Source organism: Oryzias melastigma, linkage group LG7 (genome assembly GCF_002922805.2).
Source record: "Oryzias melastigma strain HK-1 linkage group LG7, ASM292280v2, whole genome shotgun sequence".
In the NCBI taxonomy this organism is placed as follows: domain Eukaryota; kingdom Metazoa; phylum Chordata; class Actinopteri; order Beloniformes; family Adrianichthyidae; genus Oryzias; species Oryzias melastigma.
The window spans coordinates 17,859,576-17,880,267 of NC_050518.1; the positions used below are offsets into that span (position 1 = coordinate 17,859,576).

Sequence of the window (20,692 nt, forward strand, 5' to 3'; positions counted from 1 at the left end):
AGTGAAAACGGTCTCTACTCTTCTAGCACTTATGTTCCGCCTGGTACAACGCCGTATAACAGAATTTAAACCGGCTATTCTTTCAAATAGAAACATGTCGAAAATAGCTTATGAGAATGGGACAAGTGGTTCTACAAACTGCGAGGCCAACAGGTCGATTCACTCTAGTACTATTGGGGAGGTTCATAATGTTCCTCTGAACATCATCATCCGACCATTTCCTCCAGTGCTGGATGAGCTGAAAGTCCAGAGCCTGATGGACACTATAAAGGTAACCTAAACATTTTTTATTATTATTATTTTTTCCTGATCATCATTTCATGTCTGCCACCTTAAATAAGCCTGCTAACTATTTATCAAAAAACACAGAAACAAAACTCAATACGTTTTATTTTGTCATTGAAAATTATTCCTTCACATCTCCTTAAGGGTTTATCTGCTGACAGGTTTTATGACAAAGAAAAAGAAAGAAAGAAAGAAAGACATTGATTATCCAAACCAGGCCAGAATACCTGTATGAGCAGTAACATTTCTTGCTTTTTTGAAGTAAAGCAAGGCATTAAAATTAGGATCTTTCATAATAAATAAACTGTGGTGCCACTGGAACCAAGTATCTAAACTATATTTTATAAATGTGTATATAAGTCTGTTATATGTAATTTGTTCCAGATTTAATTTTCTCCCCTTCAAACAAATGTTCTTTATCTAATTTCACTCTTTTGAGAGAAGGTTATTTTGTTACGCTGTTATATTATTATGTTATATTGACATATTTCCAACATCAGGTACCTACCAATTATTATCATTATATCATATTGCATAATATGTAGCCTTCTTTTTTTTTAAACAAAATTGCAGAAAAAAACCCAAAAATTAAGAAAAATACCGCATTTATTAATTATTTGGTTTGTAAGACAACTTAAATAATAATACATATCAAATCTATTTAATATATTTATTCATAAATTAATCAGCAAACAAATAAAGAAAATAATGTTCCTAATCATAAACAGACATACAGTAGTTGCACTTACAATACAGACAAAAAGACATAGAAACCATTAAATATAACGATGATTAAATAGACATTAAGTAGTCTGATACGATTGGATTATTTGCTTGAAAGTGAGCAGGAAGAAGTGAACTTGGATGTGAAAAAGCAAAAAAACAAAAAAAAAATTATCCTCTTGGTGCACTACTAATAATATTTTTCCATTCATCCTATCATTTTTTTAGATATTAAAATAAAATTGTTGTCATATACTTTTTTTTTTCCTTTATTCATGGACAATCTGAAATTTCCATTTAAATAATAAAAAAAAAATCAAAGAAGTCATCTTATGTTTTGAAAAACTGAAATCATAGACAAAGTCGTGATGGAAAATCATTAATTTCTTAAGGGGAATTAAACAACAGCTGATAAGAATGTTCCATTAATCACAGAACAAAAGCTAGGAGAAAGTGTCAACTTTTCGTTTCTCACTTGCAGAGAATTCATTGTGATTTGACATTGTGGGTGGAAGTGACAGAAAGAGTGACAGGGTTGTATTTTTCCTGGTGGAAGTTGTTAGCAACTTCAGACAACCTAATATATGCTTTCAAGCACTGAAAAAGGTGAATAATTCATATGTTCCCTTCCAGTATTATTATTTTTTTCGCCTCATAACACTGATGGCTCTGCACACTTCAGAAGAAATTATGCAAAGAGTGCATAATGGAAAATGATTGTGTTTGAAGCACAAATGTATTGTTTGGAAGACAAAAGAGTTGGAATGTTGTGGTTCGTTCAATTTCGTGTTACAAGTTCACCTGAAGTTAATTTTCGTTTTTGTAAAGATTCCCATTGTCTAACAGCAGTTCAATTAAAAAACTGACTTTTGGGCTATATTTGGAATATTTTTTAATAAATATAAAGCCAAAAACAGTCTGCAAAATCAAATTGTGTCTCTGTACACAACATTTCCTCAATAATGTTCTTACAATAGAGGTCTAGCTTTAAAATAATCAGTCAATCCTGTTCTTAATGTTCACACTCAATATTCAATTTATTAGGAATAGGTACATTTTAAACACGATTTTCTTGACTTTAGTATATATATCTGGAGATAATGGAGTAAGATAAGCATTGTTTTTACTAATACAGTGTCTAAGTTAAGAAAAACAGCATATAAGTAAATTAAAACATTTTATTATATTGAAGTATGTTTTCATTCAGTGCATAGTTGAATAGTGCACGTATGACTGCCCTAAAAATATTTAGTGTCTTTAAAAAGTAAGGATAAAATGATTTACTTTCCCCATGATTTGGTTCAAATCTTGATTTGGGGGGGTTTGTTTCAATATATGATTTTACAAAACAACAATAAAAAACAAAATAATTAAAAACAATCCTTTTTTTAATTTGCAAAAAGCTAATCAAAACTTTAATTTGGCTCACACTAAACCTGGTTTCATGTAATAAAACAAAAAATACTAAATTCCTCTTAAATTTAGCACAGTTATGTGTGTGACCTTTGGAACGTAGACATACTAAAATGAGGCAGAAAAAAGTTTTACTTTTCCTACAATTCGGTTTAATGGTGTAACATACAGTTTGATTTTTGATTCAGTCACTTTTTTAATGACTTAAAACAGATAACACATTACTGATTTGTAGTGTTCCATGCTTTAAACATGCATAGAGTATCAAATGTGTATGAATATATTCTATTATGGAACTCCAGTAAATAAACCTACTACTGTAATTTAATTGTTTTCTTACCATAACACTGTGTTTGGACAAGTGACAAATATGCATTTAAAGCTCTGTTTGTAAACTGCATTTTCTGTAATACATAATGGGTTATTTTCATAAATTCAGCATCCTTCGTCTAAAGATGACATTTTTTCTTTTTTAATTTTCCTCATTATCCATAAACTGCACATTTATTGCAGCCATTAGTGTTTGGTCCCAGCTTTGAGAATATTTAACTGTCTAACTTGTATACAGATGTAGACTATATCAGAGTTATCATATGTGATGGGAGCATCACTCTACTTGGATCAAACTGATTTTTATCCCATTTTTGTTTATCTTCTTATAAAAAAGAAACGTTTGACATAAAATAGTGTTTGTGCATCATGGCTCTTAAATCTCATTAAAATCATGTTTGAATAATAGGTTAAATGGGCCATTGCATATCTGACTTTTAAAAAATGTGTGTTTTTCGCAATCAAATGATGCAAATCGCTATAATAGAGCCTGCTGTAACTGATTAGGTTTTCTTTCTGTTTGTTTTACTTTTAGGAAACAGCCGACGTCCGTGTTGTTCCTCCTATTGATGTGCTCTGGATCAAAGGAAGTGAAGGAGGAAACTACTACTATTCTTTTGGAGGCTGTCACAGGTTTGCTGCGTATCAAAGACTGAGCATGCCATCCATCCCTGCCAAGATCATTAGATCAAGCATCTCTGACCTCAAAACTTACCTGGGAGCTTCAACACCTGATCTGCGGTGATCCAGATTTGATTGATTGATTTTTTTAGAACAGTTCTTTGTGTTGCGCAGTCTCTGCAGATCACAAGATTTACCAGCAGGGGGAAATGTAATTCTTTATTGTAAACACATGGGAATTTATTATTTCTTAAATAAAAATATCCTAATTTTAATATTTCCTACTATATATTTATTTTTTTATCGTTTTCAGGGTTTACTTAATAATATTTCTTTGAATAATTCTATTAATTTGAAGTGAACAGTAAGTTTGTTTGTAAAATGTCTTGAAACATGGCAAAGATGACCTGAGAAATTATTGTCATTTTCACTCTAAACATTGTTAGTATAGCAATAAAAATGTGATGGTATCATCAAAATGTTGTTGGTAAGATGGTAATTAAATCAGCATCACAAAATAGAGATCGACCGTACGCGTGCAGATGACACGCCGCAACCAGCTGCTTCAAAAGATGCATTTAATTATAAAAAAATCACCAAGTTTCTCTTGATATGAATGTTTTTAGTCAAAGAGCTAAACAAGGCAGTCATTGGTGAAGGTTTAATGCTGTTTTTGCTTCTTATAAACACACAAAAAAGGAAGTTGTCTTTATTTTGTTTTCAAATTTTGATATTTCTTCAAGATATGAAAAACACACATTTAACAATATTCATCATTTTTACTGTATCTGTCCAAACTCTGTCTTGGTCTTTATTTGTCCCCCATTAAAAATGTATATTTATTCTGCTAAAAAGGCAATATCTGTACTTACTATCCATAGACCATGAATGTATTTAATGCAAGGTGTTTGATTTATTTTAAATCCTCAAAAAAAAAACCAACTTGCTGAACTTTTAACACCCCTTTTCAACTACATAGTAGTTGGATCAAATTACTTTCAGTAGTGATCATTACCGAATGCAGTTCCTAAAGTCCAAATCGAATTTGTACAATTTCATTCTTACTTGTAAGATTTTGAAATGCCAAAAAAAAGAAAAGAAATGTCAAGGGAATGCTGATCCTGTGAAAAAAATTGCTTATCTTTTTACTGGATCTTTTAAATACATCGACACTAGTTTGACCACAGAGGTGGCTGCTAATCAACTTCTCATCCAAATGACATCAAAGCTTTTTCTGACAAAACATGTTTAAGGAGCTTCAGTGTCACAGAGGTCTCCTCTTTTCAAAGAAGGTCTCTCGTGTCGTTCAGCTTTTATTGGCGCGTCAGAGACACTAAAGGAGCAGATGGTTTGCAGAAGGAGCCGTTTGGAACATTAGGCTGACAAAATGCACAACGCTGTCAAATGTCACGAAACTGCCTGTTGTCAGTCAGGATCTTGACAACTTGCAGGAAAGAAATAAATGATTTCATACTGTTGTGATCAAGAACCATTTCATGTTGTAAGTTTAATGTTTTATTGCTTCTGCTGTAATAACTGTTGTTTCTAAGAATGCTTTCATCTCGCATTAACTGACGTAGATGCGTTAATGCACCGCAACCATACAGAAGGACTTGTTTGTTGTTTCTGACCTTGACTGGCTCCACTTGCTAAATCATGTTAGACAGCGGCTCCCCTGCCACTGTTTTAGAGGAAGGAACTGCAGTTTTAGAGAATAATATAAGTAAAATATAGATGAGGCCTTTCCAACATCAAGCCCTTCACAATGTATGCTAAGAGCTGCTTGACAATCTCCCTCTGTGACCATTGAGGAAATGAAGGGCGACCCGGGGCAACTTTTACCGGCCGGCCCTAAAGGACTCTAAATTTCTGCTCTGAATCGTCGCGTGTGAGAAGATTTCCTGTTGCTCACTCACTGTCTGGAAGTAACTGTATCCTCAAAGGAGTTCTGACACGCAATACAGCTTGAAAAAAAGGCACAGCACCTGTTGCTCTTGGGAGTGGTTTCCATGGGTGGCTTTGCACATTTTATCTTTGGAGATTTTAGATTTTAGTGGGATTTTTGTCTTTTGGGGGGGAGGCTCAAAGAGTTGGATACTTTAGTCCCACCTACATGTTTTGTGGTTTCAAATTCTTTATAGGTGTTTCCTCAAACATTTCTATCGTATGGCCTTTATTATTTCAGAATTGTTTTAAAGTAAACATTGGCATTTATTCTATAGCTATAGTTTTCCCTGTTTTTCCTTTTTTTTTAAATAACTTTATTTCTGAAATTAAAGTGTAACCTGTACCTTTAATGCAATGAAGTCTGAAATGTATCTACAAAAATTTAAATATTTCCCTTTTTTCATTGATATTATAATTTATTTAGTTCTTGTGTTATTTAAGAAAAGTCTATTTTTTGTTTTTCATTGTTTTCCTTTTCTACTTTTTAACAGGATAAATAAAAAAAACAAGATTTTGCAAAAAAACTGGCACCAGAACAGATTTTTTTTGTTATTTGTGCAAAGCACCAGCAAATTCTGACATAACAGAAAGAAAAGAAACTTGGGTCCTTAAGTTAATAGACATCATAAATAATGACTCTAAAGCTTTCAATTGATTAATCTTTTAAAAGACTCAATAAGCACAGGGTATATATTAAGGCAAAACATATACTGAATGTTATTACTTTAATAGGAAGCATACCAGGTGATCCTGGGATTCAAAATAATCCAGGGACTAATCAGTCAACCCAGACCTCCATCACACCTGGACACTTCCACAGGTTGTTCACCATCATTGCACGGCGCATCAATTCAGCAATTCAGGTACTCAGAATACTCAGACTCCTGACATTTGTGGTGAAAACATAATTTTTTTATTGGTTTGGTAAGAAATTCTAATTTTATGAGAACATTTTAGCATCAGAATTACTAGAAATAAATGGTCAAAAAAATAAAATATTTGTGGAATGATTCTCTCTAAGTTACGAGTTTGATGTTTTTGGGACGCCCGTGGTGCAGAGGTAGAGCTGACCACCTTTGATTGGAAGAATGTAGGTTCAGCTCCTGCTCTGCACACTCATTTGTTGAAGTGTCCTTGAGCAAGACGCAGAACCCCATGTTGGTCGTGGCGGTTATAGGATGGCGCCAGTGTTTGGTATTGGTGTGTGAATTGGTGAATGGGAATGTAAAGCGCTTTGAGGCTTCTAGGAAAGTAGTAAAGTACTATGTAGGTATATGCCAACTATAAACTTCTTTTGCAAAACTCTTTTTTTTAGGTTCCTTGAAGTTATGGTCAGTCAGAAAGAGAAATTGTACAGGATAAATCCCTCATTCCAGTAAACCTTATTTTGAAAATCATCACATCCTGTATCTTCTGTTTCTTTTTATGCAGGCTAACTTTGCAACTTGATTTTTTTTTCTTCTTTTCATGAAAGCACCACACAAACAACCACATAAAAGAAATTGAATACATATTCCAAAGATACACACACTGCAAAACTTTGATCCATCTTATTTTCCAAACCATTTTAATCCCTTTTGGGGATGGAACAGTGTTGCTGGAGCCTATCCCAGCAGGGTAGCACACGGCACACACTGGACAGTTTGGCATTCACAACCACACATTCTCACATTCACACCAAGGGACTATTTATAATAATTAATTAACCTATGAAGCGTGTTTTTGGACCGTAGATCGCCCGGAGAAAACCCACATATGCATAAGAAGAACTTCAAAGAACCCCGCCAGGATTCAAACCAGGGCCTTGTGCCAACCGCTACACCATAGTGCAGCCCCAACCAAGAACACATTTAACAGAAATTGAAAAATCAAATCATAAAGGGGCTAAATGAAGTAAAAAATATATTTCTTGTACACTTCCATTTATTCCTAATTTAAAAAAAAACAATCTTAGACGGCTTGTACAACTTACATTGAGATTGAGAACTGTTTGTCATAACTGTCTAACATGTATTTTATATATTTTTAAACAGTCTGTGACACTCTCCAGGGGCTTGTTTGAATCGTTTACAGTCAAATAATGTGTGGGATCGTCTGAAAAAGTTTCAGAATTGCTGCTTAAAACACCAACAACTTGCTGTTGCATTAATATAATGTGTTACAAACCTTTCATATCCTTAAATTTAAAGATCCGTTAACAGTTTTTACTCTAACTGTGGACAATCTGATCTCTATTTAGCCCCATATTTGCAGAATTTGGGGAGGTGTTCCAGTGAAATCCTCCTGCAGGAGTTAAGCTCTGGCTGTTTGACTTGATGAGGATTTCTCACAGCTTCCTACCGGAATTTCCTCAGACTACCGGTGGCTGCGAGCGTGTAATTTGTGCCAGATTTGCAATGTTGTATCCACCCTCTGACCTCACTGCACAGAGACATTGTGCAAGAGCCTTTCTCTCTAAGTTGCTGTGAATACTTGCAGACTTGATAGCAACAAAAGATAAAAAAAAAACTTCAAGCAAGTATTAAAACTTGTCTGCAAATTAAAAATTCAATGGGGAGTTTACTCTGTTAGGGGATTTCAAATAAAATATCACTTTTTGCGATGTTTTTCTCTTACTTTTAAAAGATAAATGTGGTTATGGTCTTTCTAGATTTCACTGTCTTATCGAAGAAAATAAGAAAACTGCAATTAAGAATAACATTTTTTAAATAATCTTTTAAAGACATTTTACTTTTTACTTCATCAAAGCTAATTTCAAGTCAAATTCTAGCATTTCTGAAGACAAAACCAGCATTGAAACAGCATAAGGAGGGATATGTGGGTCATTCTAGAATTGAAGAACATTATACATCCTATTTCAAATAACCCAAATACAAAATACTAAAACATACTTGTCTTGAGACCAAATCGGTAAAACTAAGTGAAAAAATGCTTGAAAATCATTTTAAAAATTCCTCCTAAAATGCAAAATTGTCCCATGTCTAAATTCAATCTTAAATAAAACTATTAAAATTACATTTATTATTAATTTTCAAACATATATATTTAATATGTTTTGTCTCTTGTAATTGTGGGGGCATTTTTTTAAATAAACAAAATGTTTCCAATAATAATAGTTATCAAACTAATCTACTAATTCTAGTATTGGTACAGATTTGCTACTGCTACCTCCAAACATTGGTAACAGGGTTGCACCAAACTTTTAAAACTGCAAAAATATAATGTAAAACAGTTACACAATTGATTTTTAAGCTGAACTAATCAAGCCCTTAATAGTTTATTGTCTGTTATTGATGAAAATGTAGAAAATCGTAAAAGTAAAGGCTTACTTTTCATTAACTTTAAAGCCAAAAATGTCCTCCAATCATAGAATGTCCCATATAACATCTTTTATCCATAACTTTTCAAGCTAATGTTTTTATTATTGAGCTTTATTTAAAAAGGATAATTAAGTTTAGATTTCAAACTTCTGTTGCACATGAGTCCTGGCTAAGATGCAGCCACAGTTTGTTAAAAGTAAAGACAATAAAACATTTAAAACACTGATACATAAACACCTAAAAACTTGTTTTTATGTGAAATTTAATGGTTTATGTCTATTAGTCTGATTTTTGTCATAATTGTTGTATTTAATTCCAAACTATTTAGTTCGTAGAATCCTTTAACAATACCTTACATACATTTGACTAAAAACAATCTACTAAATATCAAATGATCCTGTCTATACATTTGTTGCTGCCATATAACGGTAAAAAAGTAGTTGCAGTTCACAGCCAGCGTGACCCAAACCAGAGTAAAGGCGGCATTGTTCGGCTGATGATGAACTGCAGGGCAGTGTGTTTTCAGCACAGCAGGACAGTGAGTAAGGGGCGAGTTCAAAATAAACTTCAGGAAGATGTCACACGGTGCGACAGTGGAGAACAGTCTGATGTGTTTTTAATAGCTTCACGACAACAATAGAAGAATAAATACATGTTTATCCATGAAGATTTGTTATAATCATTATTGAGACCTTTTGATTTTGACATAAATTTCTCAAGATTTACCAACAAGAAGTCTTACAGCCTGTTGATGCTATTTTAGTTTTTGCTTGTTGGGTGACTTTGAATAAAAGTGTCAACTAAATGACTATCACAGACAAAAAAAAAAGAGATCATTTTAGGAATATTAGTTTAAAAAAAACAGTGATATTAAATACTTTAATAAATGTAACCAACATATAAAGCTACACCCATGTGTTCACTGATCACTGATTGTTCCTCTCTGGTCTTGTGAAGGACACTGCCTACACCCTTTGGTCACTGAGTTCACACTTTAAATAAAGCGTCACTGGTCTCTTGTTTTCATGGACTTTGGTGAAAAAGCTTTAAAAATGTCATTTTTGCAAAGTAAACTTAACCGAGTTTACCCTGAGACCGCATCATTTTATACACTAATTGAGTAAAATGTGTTTGCTATGGTGATTTTTTTTAGCTAATTTTTAACCACATAAAAGTCACTTAGGGCTGCACAGTGGTGCAGTGGTTAGCACTATTACCTCACAGTGAGATGGTTCAAATCCCAGCTTGTACGTTCCAGCTTGCTGTCCAAAAACAGGTTTAAGAGTCCCTTGAAGTCGAAGTAGTGACCCTAGGAGTTGCTGGGATAGGCTCCAGCAACCCCTTAAACCTGAAAGGTATTTAGCAGATTAAGAAGATGGATGGATGGATAATTACTGGCATCACAGCTTATTTGAAAATGTATTTTTGAAAAGTTTTTGTTACATTTTAATATGTTTTTGTTGCAAATTACAGTTTGTTTTCTGAAATATGTTCTAGTTGTTAAAAAGAAACCTCAGGACACAATTTTTGACATGAACAAGTAATAGTTTGAGTATACGGTGACTGAAGAGGTTCCCCCTAAAATCAAAGATCTTTTTTTTGTAATCAGATCTAGTCTACATGCAGGAAATGCTGGAGAACCATCAAGCCTGTGAAGCCCATGAGCTCAGTGGGAGGCAAACATAACACGCTTTTGCCTCATCGGGATAAACGGAAATACTTGTTCTGGAAATAAACTAAAGTTTTTCACAGTTTCCGTGTCAAATGAGAGCTAATCAACAACATTAACCCACACACACACGCACCCCCCCCCCCCACACACACACACACATACATATGAAAATTAAAGATGACCCACAGAACACTGATTTCAGTATAATCTCAGTGATTTTTTCTTTATTGTTTAATTCCATTATAATCAAATCATCTGCTTTGGTTTCAGACAACTCTTATTTTTAAGGCTTGTATTCAGTGCATGTCCTCTGGAGGACCTCAACGCCTCCTGCACTGGCAATTTGGATAACTGTTGATGCAGCTGAGGCACATTGAAGTGGCTAAAGAAATGCTGCCAGCTTCAGGCTACTGATGTGGCTTTTAGGGGCTAAATCATCCATTTGCCACCGCTTTTGTTTTTTTAAACTCGGGCCAGCAAGCAAATAAATCCTTGTCATTCCCCCAATCCTCTGTTCATTGTTTATTTACCCACACTTAACTTTCTCCTGCTGTCTGAACAGTGATCCTTACGACCCGTCAGCAGCCTTTTAAGTCCAGACACAGCATCAGAACAGCAGGATGAAACACTTCGACTATCATGGAGCTTTTTAGTTTTAGTGTTGTTATGATGCACAGTTAATATGTATGCCCAAGGAGAGGATTTAGAAGAAAAAAATAGAAAAATCTTGGACAAATTCAGTCTAAGCAGCCAGCTAAGAGAAATCACAGCAGGTGGCAGGACAATAAACATGCCAGACAAGACAATGAATGTGAAGAGACCTAAAAGCAAACATTAGTCCCTAAATGCTCTTAAAACATTCAAATGGTTGACTATAAAATGAATTGCCTAAGAATATTCAACAAAGCATTTTAAAAGTATGCTCTGTACTTTAAAAATGTGTCTAAGCGTTCAACTTTATTAAACATTTATTGCCTTTTTTAATTTATAATTTGGTGCAGCTTAAAATCCTGAACATTTTATTGGAGCTAAAATACTATAATTTAAAAAAAAAGTAATTTGTTGATTTATTGTGACCTTTCCCCGCAAATGAAAGTGGATAATTATTTTGAAATCAATTTTTTGCCTTTTTTAACTTTATTCTCACACAGCAATGTTTTTACAATAAATTAAAACCCTGGTTTTCCACAGAGGTATCCAAATATTTATAATCCTGGAAAATATTGACCCAAAGGCAGGAGTAAAATCTCCTATACAAGTGTTTACTGACATAAGATTAAATTATTCCAACGCAAAGGCAATTACAAGTTGGTTTTTAGACCTGTGGTTAGCTTTGTTTCTGTTTAATTGCAAGCACCTGACTCTTATTAATCCAGAAAAGCAACACCTTTTCAATTAAAAATGCATAGCAAAAGTTAAACTCACTAAAAAGCAAGTTAACCATATTTTAACTCTAATTTTATCAACCTTCATCCATTTGTTGGATGCAGCTCTAATGAATCCAGAAAAAAATTGCTATTAACAAATTCAAATTCCTTTAAGTTCTTACATATACAAATATCTTCATTTGCTTTTCATTGATACTTTTCATTGAGAACCACTGGTTTGACCCATTTTTATTCATTTTCAACCAATTAGTTGACAAAGTCTACATGTTTTTATAATCAAATACAATTCTTTTTTATTTTTTATATGTAATTTTTGTGTATTTATCTTTTTTTTTACTTTTTGTTATCATTTTTATTATTATTTTTTATATTATTATTATATGTTTAGTCATATTTATTTTTCTGAGTAATTTCCCTGCAATATTGCACAATAAATCAAATGTTTGCATGAATGTCACCCTCTAAACTTTCAAAGCTAAACTCCTCCTCTTCTGTGCCGTAGTTTCTGCCTAGCTGACCTTTAAATACGTTTTAAAATCTTGTTCAATTATTTTAAAATGTTTATCATTATTTATTGATTTGACACTGTGCACAGTACTTTGGGCCTCCTTGGATGTTGGTGGAATTGGTAATCTATAAATGAATAAAATAAAAGAATGTATTTTTATTTTCATTCACCATATTACAAATAATCTCATGGACTTAAATGTACAGCTACATGATATCCTGCTTTTTATTAAAATAATAATATCAATAATTCTGGCGGTTCAATGTTTTTAATAAATTAGTTTTATTCAATTCTGCATTTAAGGTTTGCTGGGGTTTTTCTTTTTGTTTTGTTTTATTCTACACTTGTTTAAAAGCTGCAGCTGCCAAAAAAGTTCATAAAACATTCGTTCACTTTGATTGATTCGTAAAAACAGTCAAATTCTGACTTTTTCTGATCATCATTCTCTAATAAACTTTAAAGGCATGAATAATGTGGTTTTGTGACACTTAAATATTTACTTGATGTTAACTTTATGGAGACATTTCAGCTCCAGCTACAGTAAGACAGCGCTGTCAGCTCCTCCCATCCAGCTATAAGAGGCCAGCTGACCTGCTGCTCTGCGTCCATCGTGAATGAAACCAACGCAAACTGACTTGGGATAAAGTCGGTCATTCCATCTTACAAAAAACGTATTTTCCTTTGTTGCATTTTGCGCCGTCTGGAGATGTAAGGACGAATCCAAGGTCTGGATTTGGACCGCGTGCGCATCGGGATTTTGGAGCTGGTAACTGTGCACCATGACTTTCGCCATGCTGCGGCCCGTGGCGACGCACTTGATCTACTCGGACTTCACTGCGACTTCCGAGGACGACGAGAACCGCAGCGAGAGCGACGGCAGCTCGGAGCAGAGCTACTGCGGCTCCACGGAGAAGCGGCGGCGCGCGTCCCACAAGTTGGATGGAGACACGGCGGTGGTGATGAAGCAGAGGAGCGCAGCCAACGCGCGGGAGCGAGGCCGGACCCAGAGCGTCAACACCGCCTTCACCGCCCTGCGGACTCTCATACCCACCGAGCCGGTGGACAGGAAGCTCTCCAAGATCGAAACTCTCCGACTGGCTTCCAGCTACATCTCCCACCTCGCCAACGTGCTGCTGACCGGGGACGCCTGCGCCGACGGACAGCCGTGCCTCGGCGGCCACGCGCAGGGAGAGAGCGGGGGGAGGCAGCCGCGGACCATCTGCACCTTCTGCTTAAGCAACCAGAGAAAAGGGGTAAATACTGCTGTCATGGCAAACAAACACATTTATAGGTAAATAAACATGAAACTCAAGTGCGTAAACTATGGCGCGTTCCATTACGCACCAAAAACTCTCAATCAAATGCGTATAACCAGAGTTTATCTGCAGTTTACATGGATTTAGCTTACTTTAAAGTCCATGAAACACTTAAAATCCACTTATGGATGGATGTTTTTCCTTAACACCTTCACGTGGTGTGACCACCAACACCCACAAATGCGTAACTCCACTCTTAAAACACTTGGATGATTTCCTTTAACCCAAATTTTGGGCTATTCTTGTTATTTTTTGGAGCAAACGTATTTTTGGGGGGTTATAGTGATTTAATTTAAGCTCTGAAGTTTATTTTCATGAGTTAAAAAAGTTATTCATGTTAGTCAAAAGTTAGTCAAACCTTGGAATTGGGTTAAAAACAACCCAATATGGGTTATTTTATGGATTAGAAAGGATATTTTGTTGAGTCATTAATTTCCTTTTCTCCTTTACAGATTAAGGATGGAAAAGACTGCTTGAAAATGCGAGGGCTGGCTCCGCTGAGAATGAGGCGCTGACTGATGACCATGGAAAGATGAGCAACCTGCAAATCCTCAAAGACTTTCTCAGGGAAGAGTGGAAGCTGGTTTTACAGACGCGCGCTGCACTCTGTGCTTTGTGCACACGCTGGATGAAACGGTGGAACCAAAGGAAAGACTATTTATTCTTGATTCAAAAAAATCCTTTTCAAAGATGCAGTGCATTGGTTTGAAACGTGTGTGTTTTTGTTGTTGTCTTTGTCCTTTTGTCTGGAAGAAGTTTTAAATAAAATATATTTTATCAAAAGAAGGGGATCTTTATATGAAGCGGTCACACAAACCCAGGCAGTACTGGATTAAAAAAAAATATACAACATTTTTAGCACTGAATGCTATTGTCTGAACCCTCCACATACATTTATGATGGTCTTTAATTGCCGGGTGTTTTGTTTTCTGCCTTCCTCACACACAAACATACATTTCCATGGTTTCTAACGCTGCTGCCAAAACCTTGTTGGGGAATTCTGTGCTGTTACAGCAGATGGTTTCTGGTGTCATTGACTGGTGTGTTTTTTTCTCCCCCCCCTGAATCTCACCACTGCTGTTTTTTGAAGTCTGTTTTCGATTAGTTACGGCAAATAGTAGCCCACACTCCGCTCCGAGCCCCAACACAGCTGTTGGTGTGTCACAGGAATAAATCACTGCTGTGGGCCTGCCGGACAGGGAGAGATGGGGTGAAAGATCAAAGGTCAAAGTGGAGAAATGAAATGAAGGGAAATTTAATGAAAGAAAATGACGCAAAAATGTCTTGTTGGGGTCGCTTTGGTTGAAGATTCCGCCTGATTTGCTCTAAAGCGGTCTCCAAGGCTTCCATCACAACTCTCCTGTAGAAAAAAGTGAAAAGAGGAGCAGATTTTTGAAGCAAATTTTCATCCTCGTCGGCCTTTTGAGGCTTCTGCTGCCAAACAGCTGAGCTTTCTGGCGCTCACATTGAACGGGGCTTCTTTGGTGACCCAAACAGAGAACTTTTAGTGAGTTTAAGGTCCATGCTCGGCGCTTCTCCCCGTATCCTTCCCCCACCTGCCCGGTCAAGATAAGTCCTCCACGTACGGAGATGCAGGCCTCCTCAAATGGCTCCCTGAGGCCCCCTGCGGCAGGAAGATGTCACGTAGGCAGAGGAAGAGAAAATAACGAGCAGCCGACCTCTCTGAGGAACTCTCTGTGCGGTGGGCTTTGGGTCATCGCCAGTCTTGACATCATCTGGAGCTCTGACCCAGATGTACAGCTCTCTGGTGGTGCTGCTGCTCCGAGCAAGAAATCCAACAGTAAGTGTTTCGCAAAACCAGAGGAAGACTTTTTACCTTTTTTTTTCCTTTCAATTTGTTTAAGCTAAAAAGACAAGGAAAAAAAGATGAAAGAAAATATCAGCAGAACTGGGTTCAAATAAAGACAGGCGGGCATGATCGATGTAGATGTGTCTGACACATCCGGCTAGACGGAACATCTGGGGAGCATAGAAAAACTGTAGTTTGGTGAGTCTTTCCTCTTCCTCTGATGCTGTCCATCTCAATTCCAACAGGTTTTTCTTCAGGAAGGCTTTCTAGTAAATTTAACCAACAGTATTTTCTCCTTCTAATGATTATCGATATATAGGTTAAAAATGAAAATGTTCTTATATATTTTATTTATTTTGCTGTATTATCATATTTCCTTTTGCTAGATAGATAAATACATATTCGTAAAATATTCTCAGATCTATTAAAATATACTAAAATTAAAATAGAACACATGGAAAGTTTCATCATTTCTTCTTTTACTTTTTCATTCAATTTGTTGGAAAGATGGCACCCCTACTCCCTTTTTTTCTCTATTTTTAAGTAAAAATATTACAACAAAGCATTTCGAGTTAATTTTGAACATATGTTCAAAGGTACAGCATTGTCATGATGCCTTTAAAGTTCCGCTCTGATCATTATTTGATGTACTGTAAAGAAGTTCATGGTCTCTTTTATTATGGTGGTAGTTTTTAGCCAAAGTCTAAAACTTCTTTCATTTTCTAGGACATAGTTTCTGCAGAGCAGCAAAAGTTCATTAAAATTTTATCTCTGAGTTGGACCACAGGATGGAGCAACCCCGCCCCCATTTCCCATCAACCCTTTGTTAACACCACCTGCTTACAGTCCCTCACAGTGCATCAAAAATGGCGAGCAATATTGGAGCTATCCAGCTAAAGTTTTGAGCCAGATGGCGGCTCAGACGATGAAATCAAAGATAAAAATGGAACTATATGTCTGCAAGTTTATGCATCAGAATGGAGAGGAGGAAGGAGCCAGTGGCCCAGCAATTACATTTTCTTTGTCACAAATTAGCTTTTTCAAGCGTTTTTTCAGTTGCTCCTGATTCACAACAATTTTAATAAAGAATTATTCAAAAATGGCATTTTAAGCTTCATTTTCTTTTTATATACGCTTGACTGATCAGAAAACATCAAAAGAGAACAATTTTCATCTGAGTGGGTCTTTAATAACACAGCAGTAGCACAGATTTCATTTAATTATGTAATTCTCTGCTTTAAATGTCAGCATAGCTCAGAAACACTTCCAGAAATCCATCAGTGATGCTGGTTAAGTTCAACTCCATGATGGGAAGAAGAAATATGATTCATTAATGCTGTTCCCATAACATGGACTGAGTCATGGTGAGTCCCCACATCTTTAAGAAAAAAACGCTGAATAATGAACATTTTATCAGGAGATAAATACTCCCATCATAAATGTGTCATTCTGTGGTGAAGATACTGTCTGTTTAGCAGTGCAATACGGATACACAATCCATATGAATAGAAAAAAGGTCAGGACCTTTTGACAAACTCAAACACTATCCTGGGAGATAAAAAATGAGTACAACTTTAGTAATTTCTTAAAATATATTTTTTTCATGTTAGTAGATTATTGTTAAATACAAAAGAAGGGATGCAACACACAAGTAAATAATTTTTTATTACATTTTCTGTTGGTACCATAAAATAATAACTGACAAATGCATATTTAATTAAAGAGTAAATGTTTTCTTTCTTATTTGCAATGTATTTATTGTTATTTTTAACAAGCTTTTGCACTATTGTGTTACATTTTTCAAATATAGTTATTCAGATCCAGATGGTTTAATCCGGCCCAGTCACAAAGAGAAAAAATATAAGGATGTTGGAAAAAAACGCTAGTTTCTAGTCTATTCTTGAGGCGAGTTTTGTTCTTTAAAGAAATTACCGCAATGTGCGATTCCGCCACTAGGGGAAGCAAAGAAAAAGCAAGACCGGCATAACAACAGATTGAGAGATAATATATAAACAATGTATTATTAAGTGATTTAAGCTACTAAGTTGTTTGAGGCTTTTTTTTTCAACTAAAAAAACAAAAGCAAATTTACAGATAACAAGTTGGGTTATTTATTTATTATGTTACTGGTCCGGCCCACTTGAGATCAGACGGGTTGAAAGTCGCCCCTGAACCAAAATGAGTTTGACAAACCTGTTATAATGTATTTTAGCCATTCTTTCCAAACAGAATTGAATTGATCATATTTCAATCAGAATGAAGATTCACACATTCATAGAGAATAACTATCAGTCTTTACTGATTTATAATCTCAAATCTTCATCTATGCTTATTTTCATTTCAGTTCAATACCGATTTATAGGTTACGTTGAAGTACTTAATAAACTCAATTTATCTGCTTCAATTGCACCAAAAAGTCTCTCATTTTTAACTCCAGATTTTATTTGTGCAGGATTCGCAAAATATCTTACAGCATTTACTCCTTCCAAAACATTGTTGTTTTCCATTGATGTTTCAAATATCAATTTTAGCAACTATTTCTGCAGTTTATTCTTAATAAAATGAAGGTCCATTAAATTAAAAAAATGAAGGATTGCCCACTTTTTTAAAGACAGAAACCCATATTTGCTAAATGTTTTCTTTGCACTCAGACAAACTTTACATTCGTGGATGTTTTGATGACTTTTGTTTGCTGACATTAGAATTTCATGGGTTGGTAATGTTACTTCAACAAGTACTTTTTTGTTTCAATAATACTTCAAAGTTCTGCAGCCGTATTTTGATGATTTATATTCTTCAAAAGTAAACAAAAAAGTAAAAGTATTCAATTAAACAACTGATCATAAAATATTTCTATTTCATGTTTTTTTCAACGGGTCTGAATGTTGCATCTTTACAATAGTCTGAACTCTACAATACATTCAACACATCTAGAATAAATGAAGAGAAAAATCGTTGGATTTGGATGTTTTATATGCTCTTTTAGAAAGTAAAATCCAAATAAAAGAGGAATCGAGCCTGCACACACACCAAGAAAATCCTCAAAGCGTTTTTTTGTCTCGCCCTAAGAAAAGGGGGTGAAAGAAGTTAAACTAGATGACCCAGAAACAGGAAGGATGTAAAGTGCTTTTCCAGCCTCACCTGGGACAGTCCTGATTCCCAGATGAGAGCTTATCTTCCGCATTTTGTAGCTTTGCCAGGATGCTCTGGTTAGACAAACCTGCACATTTTAATAGCCTCTGCAGCTCATTCCAGCACGCTTCAAACGCCCATTGGCTGGGGAGACGGCCTTTCTCGCTCCACCTGCATGTCAAAGATATTAATGGTTGTGTGTCACTTTGTGGCTTGATCCTCAGACGCCTCCCTTCCTCTTTTACTGGACACGGCTGCTTTCCACATGGAGGAGAAGGAAGTCTGTCTGCCTTGACAGTCAGCTGAGCTTCTGTGGGGGAGAAAAGCCGTCCAAGGAGCTCGTTGCGTCTCCTCGGACATGCAAGAACAATTGTTTTCTTGTGCCAGAGCGCTTGGCAGGACCTTCAGACGGAGGGAGGATGATTGAGGGCTGCAGAGCGAATAGAATGGTTGGGTGGGGGGATGCTGGTTAGAGGAAATCCCAGAGAAGAAATTAGAGAACAATACAGATCCTTGTTACGGCGCTTTGCTCCTATGCAGGCTTGACCAATCAACCTCCAGCACTCAGCAGAATGCCAAAACCCAGAGGCCGAGGTGAGAATCCAAGACTGTAGACAGGCTTTTATTTCACAAGTAAACATTTGAGGGGTGCTTCCAGCGGCGAGATCATTAGCTGCATGAAACACTGCAAAACAAAGACATTCTCCAGATTAAACAGCAGGAAAACAGAGTGGAGATGGAGACACTTCTCTCCACCCACGTGCGTAGATGCTTCATTGTTGTGGATGCGTGAAATGCGTGCGAAATGAAAAGGAATGTAATTACGGGGTTGCTCGCGCGAAGAAGAAAGAAACTGTAAACAGTGAAAACATTTTATAGTCGACCAAAGCGAACATGAAAAGTGTTCTATTTTAGCTTTCTGCGTCTGTTTTTGATCTGCCCGAAACGCTCGGGTTCGAATAAGATGAAGCAAATATCAAAAATAGGTGGTGGGATGTTTGTGGTTCGGATCTGATCTTTGTTGTACATTGTTTTCCAAGAGCAAAGGAGAAATGGTTCAGCGAGTGACAACTCTCGGTGCTCAGAGGATGAGGCCTGTCATCCGGTTTGTTATTATACTCGGACTCCACCATGAAATGGATCTGATCACATTTTATAGCAGCTAACCCAAAGGGATTGACCAATAAAAAGCTTTTTGCAGCATCTTCAGCATTCAACTATTAAAGAGCCATTCAGGTCAATGTCTCACTGACAGCAAAGTCTCACTATACCCTCTCTATTACCTTGATAAATATAAAATATTTTTTTTGTATAAATAAAACATAAACTTAAAGAGAAAATAGCCTTTTTTCAAAATATGAAATACCTTTTGACAGAGGTTCACACGACTTCCTTTCAAAATAAAAGACCCCCTTTGTCACTTTGTAATGCAGAAAATGTAGCAGCACATAGTGTAATGTAAAAACTGATGTCTATTTTATCAATTGTGGTGCATTTTAGCCAGAAATGGGTAAATCTAGAAAAAGAGGACAAGAGGACCTGGTCGGAGAAAACAACATGGTTCCAAGATGGCGCCAGAGCATCACTCGCTGAAAGTCCTCAACCAAAGTTTGAACGAAGATCACGCTCTTCCTCTAGAAAAACACCAGGTGTATCTTCGATATAGTGAGTATATGTTCTTTGTGTTGGAATTTCTTGTATCATATGTTTGCAAATGTAAATAAAGTAAAAAAAAAAGTTTCTTAGACATTTGCAAATTCAGCTTCTGGCTGATGATGAGTTAATTCAATTCAATTCAATTCAATTTTATTTATATAGCCCAAAATCACAAAGAGATTTGCCTCATTGGGCTTCAAAATATAAACAATTGTTAAAAACTAAACAGACTACATAAAACTGGTTATCCCTGCCCTTAGACCCTCCCTCCCGGTAAGGAAAAACTCCTAAAAAAACCTGAGTCAGGAAAAAAAGAAGAAACCTTAGGGATTCCCACATGAAGGAGAGATCCTATCCCAGGACGGACAGGCGATACCAGAACAGTTAAAGACAGATTAGCTTCTACAACTACGTATCTAAGAGTTCATTCAGATAAAGCTGAGGGAGGAGTGATGATTAAGTCCATAGTCAAGATGAAGCAGAGGTGCAGTCCACGACCAGGAGGAAAGACGACCCAGCAGGAATCACTCTCACTCAGAGATGCAGGATGGTGTCGGGGGCGTGGTCCACG

The 20,692-nt window shown here is 36.0% G+C and overlaps 2 protein-coding genes across 2 annotated transcripts; both read left to right on the top strand.

Moving 5' to 3' along the window:
- The first annotated feature begins 1 nt into the window (after position 1).
- On the top strand, positions 2-4,474 carry srxn1 (sulfiredoxin 1 homolog (S. cerevisiae)). Its single transcript, XM_024292748.2, has 2 exons — positions 2-271; positions 3,287-4,474. The coding sequence occupies exons 1-2, from the start codon at positions 32-34 to the stop codon at positions 3,494-3,496; spliced, it is 450 nt and encodes a 149-aa protein (XP_024148516.1). The 5' UTR covers positions 2-31; the 3' UTR covers positions 3,497-4,474.
- Positions 4,475-12,695: 8,221 nt separating this feature from the next.
- Positions 12,696-15,080, top strand: tcf15 (transcription factor 15). The gene is made up of 2 exons (XM_024293548.2): positions 12,696-13,460; positions 13,976-15,080. The coding sequence occupies exons 1-2, from the start codon at positions 12,987-12,989 to the stop codon at positions 14,036-14,038; spliced, it is 537 nt and encodes a 178-aa protein (XP_024149316.1). The 5' UTR covers positions 12,696-12,986; the 3' UTR covers positions 14,039-15,080.
- Positions 15,081-20,692: the final 5,612 nt, after the last annotated feature.

What these genes read in the sequence shown, in the direction of transcription:
- srxn1 (XM_024292748.2), top strand. Translation starts at nt 32, where the DNA reads ATGTTCCGCCTGGTACAACGCCGTATAACAGAATTTAAACCGGCTATT. An exon ending in GCCTGATGGACACTATAAAG is followed by an intron (nt 272 to 3,286) that starts GTAACCTAAACA and finishes TTTTACTTTTAG; the next exon opens with GAAACAGCCGACGTCCGTGT.
- tcf15 (XM_024293548.2), top strand. Translation starts at nt 12,987, where the DNA reads ATGACTTTCGCCATGCTGCGGCCCGTGGCGACGCACTTGATCTACTCG. An exon ending in TAAGCAACCAGAGAAAAGGG is followed by an intron (nt 13,461 to 13,975) that starts GTAAATACTGCT and finishes TCTCCTTTACAG; the next exon opens with ATTAAGGATGGAAAAGACTG.